The following is a 13422-nucleotide window of genomic DNA, read 5'->3' on the forward strand; positions in this document are numbered from 1 at the left end:
TATTTTTTAAAAACATGCACAGTTTAAAAAAAAAAATTCACCTTTTTTTTCCCCTCACCCGACAGATCCTCACTTTCTGAACAACAAAGAAATGTCCGACGTAACTTTCTTAGTAGAAGGAAAGCTCTTTTATGCACACAAAGTCCTGCTGGTTACTGCATCTAACAGGTGAGTCACTAACCAGGGATATAATTAAATAATCTGATTATCTCTACAACATGTGCAGTAGCTGGGATTTTACATATCCATTCCCTTTCCTTCTGTCGGAGTTTGCAGTGAGAGCTACACTCGCTCCAGCTTTCCTGGAATCTCACACTCATCTGGTACACTTGGAATTATTAGTTATTTTCTCTATTATTGGCATAGTAACAGGTTTTCCAACTATTACAAGGTGGGATTGGATCAGACCCAAGCAACTTGTAGGTTAAATTGTCCCTTAACTAAATATCATTAAATTGAAAGAAATGTTTCAATTTTCAACTTGCAAACAAGAACAAGGATCTTTGTTTTCCCCTTGCTTTGGCTGCTTGTCAGTAGTTGATGAGTATATGACACACTAACACAGCAATCTAAAGTGTTATTAAACTTAATCTTTTAAAACAATTTCCAGGTTTAAGACACTAATGACCAATAAAACAGAGCATGACAGCCACGGCAGCAAGACTGTTGAAATCAGTGATATGAAATACAATATTTTCAAGGTATGTAACTTATTTTACTTTTGCTTTATTCTTTATCATCTTCTCACCTACTTGGAAGGTAAGATGTAATATCATAGGTAATTTACAAGTAGAAATGGAGTTCCTTTCAATACACCTGAATTTCAGGAGTGTTCTGATCCTTTTTCCAAACTTCTCAGGTAGGACCAGCCTTAAAACAGAATCCTCCAGTCTGTAGTCTTATTTTCTTACTAGGCAGCTGATTCTTCCTTTAAGCAGGAGAAAATAGCCTTCTACTGAAGTCATTTTATACTTTTAAGACACAATTTTCATACTTTTTTACAGCACCATTTTCTTGCTGTGCTAAACAAAAGTAAATTATTTATAGCAGGTGGATTACGAGGCTTCACATTCATTCAAATCAGGTGATCAGAAATCAATGGTGTTCCTGTCAAGAAAGACTCAGAATTGAGAATTACACTTTGCTGTTTTGACATTTATGTATTTAATGGACCTAAGGGAGGATTATTCATGATGGAGAGAGGGCAGGTTACACACAACGAAGTTAAAAAACAAGTCAGTGAAATGTGATAGTTATGGTATTCCAGATTTCCAGACCTGCATTTCAGATTTGGAAGAAGGGTACAGAACAGGGAGATGGGAATTGAAACAGTGAAATGCTTCACAGAGTTAAACAATTTGATGGCAAATATAATCAGATGAGTTAAGGAGATGCCATCTCAGTTACAGTGGAGGGTGCTGAGCCACCAGAAATCTGAGTGTTCTACTGGAAAGCAGCTTTGCTCCCCTGCAATTGTTATATATACAAATATATACAAATAGAAAACGTTTAAAAATAGCAGCTTAGTTTGTTACTACCCCTGTGGGACATGGTAAGCATGGCTTGCAGGCCCCACACCTGCTTACACAGCACCCAGGACACTTCTCTCCCAACACCAAATCCAGTCCTGCCCCTGGCAGGATGGTACCATTTGGGCTGGGGGTGAGCGCGTGCACATCAAAGAGCAGAAAAGCTGCCTCTCACTCTCCCTGAAAACAATTAGGCCTTTTCCTCTGGCCCTGATGGGAGGCTGGAAGCTGATTAGAAGCCCAGCAGGGAAGGCAAGTGGCTGGGAGGTCCCCGGGACACACATGCTGGGCTCGCTGGCAGCTCCGCACATGACCAGCCGGTCAGGCTTTACAAAGCCGGATCTGAGACACCGCTTTACAAGGACAGCGATGTTGCTCAGAGACACACTGTCACCCTCAGCCTAAAATCCTCAGCAGGGCCCTTTTCAGAGCCCCAGAGAGTTAGACTGTTAGAAAGAAGCAGATTTGCAACGCTAGGGGAAAAAAAAAAAGCCACCAGTGGAGGCGAGAGCCGGAATAGGACACGATTCCCGTCTGTTCAGGAAGGGGAGCACAGCCATCAACAGCCCCTTGTGACTTCAGTGATAACTTCATGCCTGGCCTTCTTCCAATTCCAGATGCTGATGCAGTATTTATACTATGGAGGAACAGAATCTATGGAAATTCCCACCACTGATATCTTAGAGGTGAGAGAGCGTTTTCTTCTAGGTCTTGCCAAGTGCACTGGGGCATAAACAGAGCTGAAAGGCAAACTCCAGGAGCTAATAGCAAGCTCCCATCCAATCCAGGAGTGTACTTAACACTTGGAAATGAGCTTAAAAGTCTCAAAACATCATTGCTTGGTGCTTCTGTGACAGAAAGGAGCACAAATACAGTTCCTGCATGAGGAGCCTTTGCTATGACGGGAAGTGTGTCTGTCAATCACTTTAGCATTGAGTGGCCTTTCTGCTCTTTCATGAGGACTTAGCCATTAAAACAGGGAGTCAGAGGCTGTTCAGAGAGGAAATGATCCGTTCTGTTTGCCTTCCCTAAGCCTTTCAAGGCTCATGATCTCAAATAGCTGCTTCTTTCTCGTCCCCATAGCTGCTGTCGGCTGCCAGCCTGTTCCAGCTGGACGGCCTCCAGAGACACTGTGAGATCCTCTGTGCCCAGACCATCAGCATGGACAACTCTGTGAACATCTATAAATATGCAAAGGTAAATGCCAACCCCCCTTGTTTAAGAATCCCAATGAAACAGCAGGATTCTTCCCACGGGCTCCTGTTGGGAACTAAATAGCACAGGCACAGGTGGGCATCTCTCTGCAGGAGACTCTACCCCACCACAAAGTGAGATGGATTCCATTTCCAGTCTGTAAAGTCCTGCACAGCCCCAGTGCATTTTCCTGTGTGAAGCAATCATGTGGGAAATTGAGGGGGGATCCCTGCAGAGGAGGGGAGAGCTGTCTGAGCAGGCTGATCCAGCAACATCAGCAAAGCCCAAGGGATTCAAATCCTGGGAGCAGCAGGGGCCATTGATCACGGCACAGCAGCTACGAAATAAACCCTTTCCTAGGACCCCTACTGCTGGAATATATTCCTTACAGTTCCAGAATTAACATAAACCCAGTTGTGTGGCAGATATTCACCTCTGTAGCAAATAACCCGTGTTATCAATAAATCATAAATACTTTGCTGTTCCTGGAATTTTGCAGGATCAAATCCCTTAAGCAAAAGAAACAGAGAGCTGATCATGACTTTTTTATTTTGTGTGCAGCGTGTCACACTGAGGCTTTTCAATTCCTGACTCTCACACTTGGTTGTTTTTTTTCCCGTGGAACTTGGGCTGGTTTCTTTCAGGACCTAAAATTTAACAGTGTGCCGTGGTAGAGAGGTGAAAAAGACCATTTCTTACTGGCCTTTAGTACTTTTCCTTAAAATAGTATTTGCACAAAGTTCCCAGGAACAGGCTGTATGTGCATAGAGCTTCTTAATGCTGAACTTGAGTTTTGTTCCCATTACTGACCTGACTGATTCTGAAGCAAAGGGAAGATCCCAGCCAGAAATCACCCAGTATGGTTTAGAAGTGTAATACCCCTGTTCTTCTACATCCATCTCCTTTTTGTAGGAGCAAGGCTCACATCCTGTGAACCGTATCCTGATTGCCCTGAGCTGTGCTCACCATCTGGCAGTGCAGTGTTGTGTGTCACAGCTAAACAGGTACCTTGGCCACTTCATCAGCCAGCTGCTCTGCTCCTTGAAGAGCAGGAGGCTGGAGTGCAGGCCAGGGGCTCTGCCAACAGCAGGCCAGCAGGAGAAGGAATTAAAAAAGCCTGGATGCCTCCCTGCTCACACCTGTGCCTGCAAAAAGCACCAGGAGAAATTATCAGCCATCACTGGTCCTGCCTTCAGTGCTTTCCCACTGTCCTTTTACTGTCTTAGGAAAGGGAAAAAGCATTAGAAAGAGAGGCTCAGGGATGTAATTTAGGACTTCAAGGCTAAAAAAATCTTCCTCTCTCCCTCAGATTCACAACGCACCCGAACTGGCCTCTTTCTGTGAGGGCTTCTTCCTCAAGCACATGAGCTCCCTCCTGGAGCAAGACTCATTCAAACAGCTCATCTACAGCAGGAACAGCAAAGTGCAGGGCCTGGACCCACTGAGGGACCTGCAGACAGCCCTGGCTGGGCGCCTGCACTCCGTGTACGTCACCTCCAGGGTGTGAGGCAGGACAAGGCACTGGGATTCGTCGCCAGGAAAGCTGTGGCTGTCCTGTTTGCCTCCTGGATCTCACTGAAAGCCCCCTGCAGCAGCCACCCCCAGGCCAGGGTGCTGAGGGAGGGGGAGCTTGGCTTCTCTGTGCTGCTGCTGTCACAGAAACACCCCTGGCACAGCACAAACAAGGGCTGAGGGTGCAAGGGAAGAACATGATCAGAGATCAGCGCTGCCCTTTCCACAAGCACGAGGCAGGGCTGGAGAGAAAGAGGCAGTTTTACCTAGACCTGACACCTAATACATAGGTTTAAGTGTCTACACACCACCTAGTTCACACACAAACAGATGTTTTCCGTGTAAAAAGGCTGCATAGAAGGAGTTTTCTGATCCACTGCCCATCCGATGAGCCAGTGCCACAAACTACTTCAGTGACACCACCAGTGTCTGTACATGGCAAGAGACTGACACAACTTTTCCCCCAAAACTGTTTGCACCTTGAAAGAGATATTTTGGATGTTCAAAGCTGAGTAGAAACTAATATTAACTCTGAAATTACTCGTTCTTTAAACCTTATATGAAGAAGCGAGCTGGGGCAGGGAGGGGAGAGTCGGGGGGTTGTGTGTTTTCACTGTGCTAGTTGTTAATCTTGTTTTATCTTGAGGAGATATAAAAAGACTGTCTGCCCTTTCACTGTCAAGGTCTGATAGTCTCAGTTGCTTTCACCTTCAAAACCTGTTTCTGGACATTATCTGTGAGACCTCACAGCATAAAAGACACTTTCTAGAAGACTCAGGTGTAATAAGAGCTATGCTAAAAACTGCCCAGTTGCATAAATAGCAATAAAAGTCTCCCCAAGAGGAACACAGAGCTCCATGGTTTGGTCTCTCTCTGGAGCTAGTTGGAATTAGCAGCTCTGACCTCTAGAGTCCACTCCCACAGCCTCATCCCTGGATTGCTGTTTCCACAGATACATTACCTCAGGGGGTCTGGGCACAGTGCACACCTGGCAGGTTCCTGGGGGTTGGCTGCAGCCTTAAACAAGATGCCTCAACTCAAATGCCCAAGATTCACATTTTTCCTTTGTTCACAGATGTTTCTGGTCCGAAAGGCCTCATGCTAGCTGACTTAGGAGAAGAAAAAGCAGACAGTTCAATCTACAGTTTTGAATCTAAAGCAGTGGTTTTTTGTGTGTTTTTATTTCAAATAATCCCAACTGTAGGAAGGTTAAAACACAGACCTTGCTCTGACCAAGAGATTTAAGGAAAAGACCTCCAGCTGTTCCCACTGAGCTTTGCTTGCACCCACCAGAAGCATTCACCAAGACCCTTTCATTCATTTAAATGGGTGAAGGAGAAGAGGAAACCAAGTTTTCAGTGGAGAACTGTTCCTTCTTAGAAACTCAACAATTAATATTATAATTAAACACACTGGAAAAGAAGGAGGCTCAGCTGGGCCCAAGCTCCAAAGCACAATATAGACATGGTTTAGGCAGATGCAGGGAAGGAGAAGGAACGACAAACAAATCCATCAAAAGCTGACACAGCCTCAGCCCTAAAGGATTTACACAAGAGGCAAATTGCATGCAAGGATAAGGATTTTTAGTCTAGGCTTAATCAGCTGACAGGTTGGTCAGGGCACACTCCCTTTGTGCTTTAGGTACACATCTGCTTCTGAACATCACCAGCTCCAATAACCCTATTTATTAGCAGAAAGCCATACAGGGGGTTCAAAATTATCACTGAGAAATATCACAGAAGGCTTGGAAAGTATTTTCAAGTAGCTGCTCCAGCTACCTGTACAAATATGTAGGTCCTCTTTTGTTGCTGTAATATTACAATGCTTCTTTAATTGTACATTAATGTTGTCATTTATGTAAATGTACCAGGATTTTATTAACAATGTAATTTTAAAATACACAGTTGCTGTTATTTATTCTGCTCTTCTAACAATGAGAAAAAAAACATGTATTTATACACATTTCAGTGGAAAAGGCTGTTGCAGTTTAAGCATCTTAAATTTGTTTTGGTTTATATACACCTAATTTTAGGGATAAAGAGTCATTCATTTCCCCCTTCTAGGCTCAAACATTTTTTGAAGTAATAGGTTGAACTTGCATTTTCCCTTGCTGGAGTAAGTTTAATGATCATTAATGGGTGCTCCAGGTGGGAGTCAGTGGGGTTCCTGTGCTCCAGCAGTGCCAGGAGATGTCTCATCCCTTCCCCAGGGCGCTGCTGCAGGAACATCCCCCCGGGAGGCTGCAGGACACGTCTGCACGAGGATGGGAATCTGGGCTCCCAAACCCAAGTGGTACTTCCCACTTGGCCAGTGGGGCTGACAGAGGGAAAACTTACAGAGGGAACTGAGAAAACAACCCCAAATCTCAGTAACTCACTCCGCAGTAAAAAGCTGTGCCTGTGTTTACACACATCCAGGAAAAACATTCCCACTGGAGGAGTCTTGGAATTATTTCCTTTGGCATTCACTGGACTGGCATAGCTCAAACTGGTGCCATTCAATTCTCCATCTCCCAAATCCAGGTTCTCCTTTGCTGTGGGGTTTTTGCCTGTCCCACAGTCCCGAGGGACCTCTGGCAGCTGCACTGCCCAAGAGATGCCGTGGGACTGCTGGGAAACACCATCGGGAGGGAGGCAGAAATCAACTAATTCAGGGCAGCACCTCAAAATATTGGGGGAAAACACCATAACATTCCATGGCCTGCAGCAGGGTTAAAGCCAAGGGAGTCTTCCCTCACAGGAATTAAATCCCAAGCAATAGCCCTTGGAGATGCCTTGAAAGGGTGTAGTTGGAAGCAGCATTCCAAACTTTTTCCACATATATTGTATTTCCCAAATGGAGATGCCTAAAGAAGCAAGGGTGGAGTGTTCCTGACAAAAGAACAGCAAAATTCATGGTTGGGAAAAAGAAGCTTAAAAGGAAAGTATGAGTGGAGGTGCCTTTAGGACACTTCCAATTCCTCAGTGGCAATGGAATTTAAATTAAGGCCCAAGTATCCAAATCCTGATATGTGTGTATGAACTTCAAAGCTTCTGCAAGTGTTTTACAGCCAGGGAGGGAGCCAAGAGTCTGGAATCTCTCCCCAAGAAGCGGCTGCTGGTGTGTTTGACCAGGTGTAGGAATAGTTGAGTATTCCCTGGGGTTGTCCTTCTGGAGAAAGGTTATTTATCTATGCTGGGTTTATTCAGTGTATTTTCACAGTGATGGAAACAGGTTTTACTGAAAAGCCCGAGGTGCCAAAGGCACAGAGCCCTGTGGGAAGTGGTTAAATGCCCATTTTCCTGGTCCCTCAGGCAGCAGCACTGGAGCACTTTCACCCAAACATGCCTGAGGTGCCAGAGCACCGCAGGAGGCAAATGCAGAGTGGACAGGAGGACTTTGCACTGATCATATAATTCCAGAGCTGGAGCTGTGCTTCAGAAATCCTGGGAGATGCTGCCTCACCCAAACCCCATTTAAAGCTCAGCATCCCTCCTGCTCCCTTGGACTTATTGTTGCTCCCTTTGCTGCTCTTCACCAATATTATTATTATTGTTGCTGTGATTCTTCTTGTTTTTGTTGTAAATCACCTCTCCATTTCTTCCATAACCCTTGGCTTCCCAGAGGTGGTGCTTTAGGAAAGACCCTCTGGCCTGGGAAGGTGCTTTTGGCTCCCACCATGTTCCCAGCCCTTGGGACCAGCAGGAGCTGCACTGTCCCTAACAGGTGAGGCAGAGGTGCCCTGCCATCCTGACCTGCTGCAGTTTGGCTTTTGGAGGGGTCTCTGGTGGTCTGAGGGAGAAGTTCTTTGTCATTCCATAGCACAGTTATCCCTGGTCCCACTAAAAGGAGGAGGAATCATTTAATCATTATTTTGGGAAACACATTCTGCGTTTTCTCTCTTTTTCTGACACCATGGGGTGAAGCAGCAGCTTCCAACCTTTTCAGTGCTGGTGTCCAGAAGAGTTTTTATGTGTAAGGAGGCTCATTCCCTGCTGGAATCCCAGTCACAGCCCCGCAGACAAATGTGCAGTTTAAGGTCTCACAGCCTGACCAGGACAATCTCCTGCCTCTGGACATGCAGAAGGAGTTTTCCATTGTTACAGTACAACCCATGATGATTAGGAAGTGATGCCATTATTTTTATGTTGGGCCCGTGAGGAAGTTCACTGGAGCAGCCAACACTGCTCCACCTCCATGGACAGCCCTCTGGGTCTGGGATCTTGATTTATGGGTGTGAAATCTCCTCACAGAATCCTTGGAGGCTGAACGAAGACAATCTTCTGAGATGGGAAGAGCTGGAGCGAGTTGTTGTGAGAAAAGAAATTGTCATGTGGTAAAGTGCTAAAAACTTTGTTCTTCCCTTGTCCTGTGCTCTGTGCTCAGTAATGGGTCAGCTCCAGAAATGTCCTGGGGACCTTGGAAAAGTGATCCCTGGTCTACTGAAAAGTGGGAAAATTGCACTGGCAAAATGCAGCCCCCGAAGGGGGGGCAAAAATAGCAGGATGTGAGTGTCTGAAAAATAAGGGAGAGACCAAGGTACGGTCGTCAAGGTACCAGGAGAAGCCATGGACTAAAACACTGAACTGCTGTTGCACAGGGAGCCCCTGCACAGGCCCTGGGAATTGGGCTCATCTTGGCTTCCCTTCCAGAGCAAGAGGGGGCTGCAGCCACCCCAGCCCCCTGATCCCAGTTCCTGGGGCTCTGGCGCGGGACAGGGAGCGGGGCAGGAACTGTCGTTCCCAGCCCGGAGCACTGCGCCCACCTGGATCGATCCACAGGCAGGACAGCCTTGTCCCAGGTCAGGATTTCACTAGAGTGTCATCAGCTCCTTGGGAATTGCTTGAAGGTAGGATTGAACTTTATTCTGCACTTCCTGCCCACTCAGCTGCACAGAGCAGAGCTGGCACCAGACAAGGAGTGAGCCCCAGATTTGTCTCCCACTTGGAAACCAAACCTCTCTGGGCTGTTTGACAGCTCAGCTCCACAGGGATGCAAAGGCTTTTCCCCTCACAGTAACAACTCTGGGCAGGAAAAGATTTATTAGTCAAGATTTGTTACCTGATCTTTCTACTTGAACTCATTTCTTCTCTCCCTCAAGTTTCAGGGACTTGCTGGTCCTGGAGCTTCATCAGGAGAAGCATTGGGTGGGTGGGATACCCAGCCTGAGTCACTCCTGGAAATGCACATCCACACCCAGGTCAGACAGTCAGGGATGTTTCCTGCACACCAAACACCACAGCCCCAAGCACCAGGAGCCTGCAGATGCTCTGCATTGCAATCCACAGCCTCAGTTAGTCCTACGAGGGAAAGCAAAGTGGTTTTGCCTCCTCTGAGAAGAGCTCTTACAATTACATTTAATAGAAAATAGCCAATTGTACCATCACTACTCATTTCTCAATCCCAATATCACACTTCTTTTACAGTTATATCACCACCTTTATAAACCAATTATATTACATTATAGAGCTCCATTTCTAAGATGGGTAGGTACGCCTTTTATACTCCCAGGAATGCCTAAATAAAATCCCAGGGATCTTGCTTTGAACACCCCAGGTCTGGGGAGCCAGAAGATCTCCCCAAATAATCCTTTTGGTGAGTGCTGGAGTCCTCGGGGTCCAAGAACCCCGAGGGGCATCGACAGCACCGTCCCTCCAGGGAGGCCCCAATTTGTTCCTGAGCTTTCAACATACAACCCAAAAGTCATTTGTTCAAGATGCCTTCTTTGGAACTTCAAGTACTCAGAACAGGAAAAAAAACCTAAATACCAGTTCCCAAGGCCAAATAAACTTTTAAGTCCAGACTCCCCAATTAACATCCAAAATACCAAATACCCCACCCAACATGTATGGGCAGGAAGCCAGAAGAATGCCTGATTTATATAATGCAGGGGGATCTTGCCTGTGTCCCAGGGATCTGAGGGCCTTCCCAAGAAAAGCTCGGTGCTGGGGTGAAGGTCCAGAGATCCCTCGGATCCAGGAGAGCAGGCAGAGGGCCTGCTGAGGGGCCAATTCTGCTGCCTGAAATCAGCTCCTAAAAAAAACCTCTAAGACTCAACTGGTGAGTTTTAGGAGCCAGGCATTCCTTGGTTACAACACCCTGGAATCATTCCAGCCCACCAGGTGCCCTGGGAATCAGCTCCCAAAGTGCACACAGAGGTATCTCCACTGCAGCATTACAAGATGATCCATATCACACATACATATTATTATACATATGATTATTCATATTTTAAGTTGGCTGAAATCAAGAAGGTTTATAATGTGGATTTTTAAGGTATTGTCTTCACCATTTGTGTTCTCATAGCAGTGTTTAAACACACCTGAACACCAGTTCTGCTCCCTGCTGGTATCCCAGCCCTAAAGAACAGCTTTGACATCATCAGTCAGGCAGCTCTTATTTAGTTCTGCTCTTACCTGTAGAAACTCATAGACTCAGTAGAGCAGCTTCCCGAAGGAATTCTCTCTCCCAGGAACAAAAGCGACTCCCAGCACTCCTGTCTGCAGTCTGGACTGGGGCTTGGACTTTCTTTTTTATTTTTTTGAGGGGGTTGTTTTTTCCTTTCTTTCTTACCCCCCCCATTATGTTGCAGGTAGTTTCTTTTTTTTTTTTTTTTTTTTGGGGGGGGTTTGGAATTGGTTAGGGATTGCCGGCTGAGAAAATTTTTGGTTCCTAATGTGCATAATTAATTGCTAATTTGCATAATTGCTAATTTCCATCAGAAAGCAGCAGATGGTAGTGTCCAAGGAAAACTCTAATTCTAGGAATCTTCTCTGCAGCAGGAGAGACAGTTAGGGTTAAAGTAACTCATACCCCAGAGATACTAAAAAAAAACAGGTGACCCTTCTCTTCCACATCACCTCAGGACCCCAAAGGCCAAAAGGGCTGTGGCTGGTGCACTGTGGGAGGATTGATGTAACAGCAAAGAGCATTTAAGACACTCTGACAGCCACAGTACAGGAAGCAGAGGCATGGACTCATCTATGAGCTAAAAAGTATAAAGGTTTAAGAGCAAGAATTTGACCCAGAGCTACCTTTTTTCTTCTTTTTTTGGAAACCCACCAGCACAAACACTGACTTGTTATCAAGAATTACAAAATACAAACACTTCAGATTCCCCTTGGAGCACTATAACAAGTAGGTTAAATAGAAATTTCTTAGGAAACCAGTTGCATACAGCCTATATTTTACTGAGTGCTGCCCATGGAGCCTGAGAAGGTAAAAGAGCAGCTCGTGCAGCTTTGGGGAAGCACCAACCTTTGCTGGCCATAATGCCATGACAATAAACAGGGCTCACACATCTGCCTGAACACACTCAATGAATTCTAGCCTAAAACAAAGCCTTTTTGCTTTCTAATAAGCCTCTGCACAGCAGGCAAGCACTGGCTAATGCAGCCCCACTATTCACTGGCCCTTTGCCCTCTCCAAATGCTGCCCAGGCAGGCAGACACTGCTTCCTGCACCTGCCACAGCCAGACAGCCAAGGGCACACGGGAGGGAAAAAGAGAGGAGACTCCCCTGAGGAATGGGGCAGCAACCTGCTATCACACTGCCTGTGGCAGGGAGAGGACTCCAAAGCTGGATCTGCCTCCCCACAGGGCAGGTTTGCAGTCTAAGGGATCCATTAATCCACAGCAAAACCAGAATATTGCACTCGGCATTATTTGGGACAGAAAAAAAGGTGTCTGTGATATGATGAAAAATCACAGCAGAGCAGGGAAAAAGGAGCAACACAGCCCAGAGCTGGAGTCACCCCAGTGCTGTCCCTATTCCTACTGTTCTGAGCACAGGATTTCGCCCAACACTCCTCTCTCCACGTCTGGCTCAGACGGGAGGTTTCCTGTGTCCCTCTCCAGCTCTCTCCATCCACAGCCCTCACTCTAACATAAAGCATTGATCAGAAATCACACACCATGTGTAGTTTTAGGGCTCTCACCAAGAGACAGGCTTGTGATTCAGAGATGAAGTAGGACTGACATAGTCCAACAAAAATCCAGACCTGGAAGTTAACAAAGCAACACTGCCAAGGGAATTCACGATGGCCAAATGGAAAAGACACAACTTCCTCCTGCCTTGCCCTTCTCCAGTGCACCAGCCTTTGCTTTCCAGAGAGCTCCCTTCTCCCTCACACACCTCTCCTGAGAGCACATCCAGCTCTCAGCAGCCTCAGCTTCCCTGGTTTTCCCTCCTCCCAAATCCACCTCCGAGGTCAGCTCGCTCCAGCTGTCAAAACAGCTCACGGGTCTCCGAGCACACAGGATGATTCCACTGACAACTAGGTCACATCACCCACCACCTGCAGGGAGCTGCTCAGCCAGACGTGGCTTCCACATTTGCCTCCAATTAGCCACAGGACTCCCATCACTTGGGCCCAGGAGGGGAGGGTGAACCTGCTGCAGTGTGATCAGCAATCCAGGGAGCACCACAACAGTGACCTTGCAGGTTTAAAACAGCCCCGAGACACTGATGGACCTGGTTACTGGGTTGTGCAAAGACCTGTCCCCCCACCAGGAAAGGCACAGCTGAGCTGGCTTAGCCTGGGATTAAATGCACACTCTGCAATGAGTGGTACACCCAGCTCCTTCCAGCACTCACAGCCCCATCTACTGGGAGTCCGGGTACGGAGAGCCCAGAAACCTGCTCTAGTCCCAGGGAACCAGGCTCAAACCTGACCAAACCCACCCAATCCTAAAAATTCAGAGATGCAGAACTCACTCTCCTGTGGCTTTTTTTTTTTAGTGCACTCCTGGCCACAGAAGGACACATGCTTCTGCCTCACTGTTGGATGGCATTCAAGCAGCCCTTGCTCTAGGTGGAATTGTAACCCAGCTTCCCTGATGGAAAGCACAGAGAGGAAAATGTGGTTTGACTAGACTTGTTAAAAAAACTAGAAATACACCTCTCCCTTATTTTTAGCATCTGAGGGCTTTTTTCCCCTCTGCTGTTCGAAGAGCAAGAGACAGGCAGAAGAATCCAAAAAGCTGCCAGGAATTATAAGGTGTACAGGGAAAACCTGAAAAGGAGCAGTTCAACTGAATACACACGTTTTCTGCAGAAATAGCAAAGTTCTCCTTAAATACAGCTCCCATTCAGAAATGGAGGGACACGCAGCCCAAATCCTGCAAGTATTTCACAACTCCACTGCTCCCAGGTCACAGACAACAGAGCAAGAATTACTCCAGCCCACAGAAAGCAGCAGAGGCAGCTC

The 13422-nt window shown here is 46.5% G+C and overlaps 1 protein-coding gene across 1 annotated transcript in view; it reads left to right on the top strand.

The window, feature by feature from the left end:
• ABTB2 (ankyrin repeat and BTB domain containing 2) overlaps positions 1-6134 on the top strand; it is a 43144-nt gene extending 37010 nt beyond the window's left edge. The window contains exons 13-17 of the mRNA XM_027706505.1: positions 66-168; positions 611-701; positions 2147-2215; positions 2613-2726; positions 4033-6134. Coding sequence (XP_027562306.1) covers positions 66-168; positions 611-701; positions 2147-2215; positions 2613-2726; positions 4033-4230 — 575 coding nt within the window. The 3' untranslated portion in view covers positions 4231-6134. The remainder of the gene's footprint in view (positions 1-65; positions 169-610; positions 702-2146; positions 2216-2612; positions 2727-4032) is intronic.
• Positions 6135-13422: the final 7288 nt, after the last annotated feature.

The sequence above is a fragment of the Neopelma chrysocephalum genome, unplaced genomic scaffold (genome assembly GCF_003984885.1).
Source record: "Neopelma chrysocephalum unplaced genomic scaffold, ASM398488v2 Primary Assembly neopelma1_381, whole genome shotgun sequence".
NCBI lineage: Eukaryota > Metazoa > Chordata > Aves > Passeriformes > Pipridae > Neopelma > Neopelma chrysocephalum.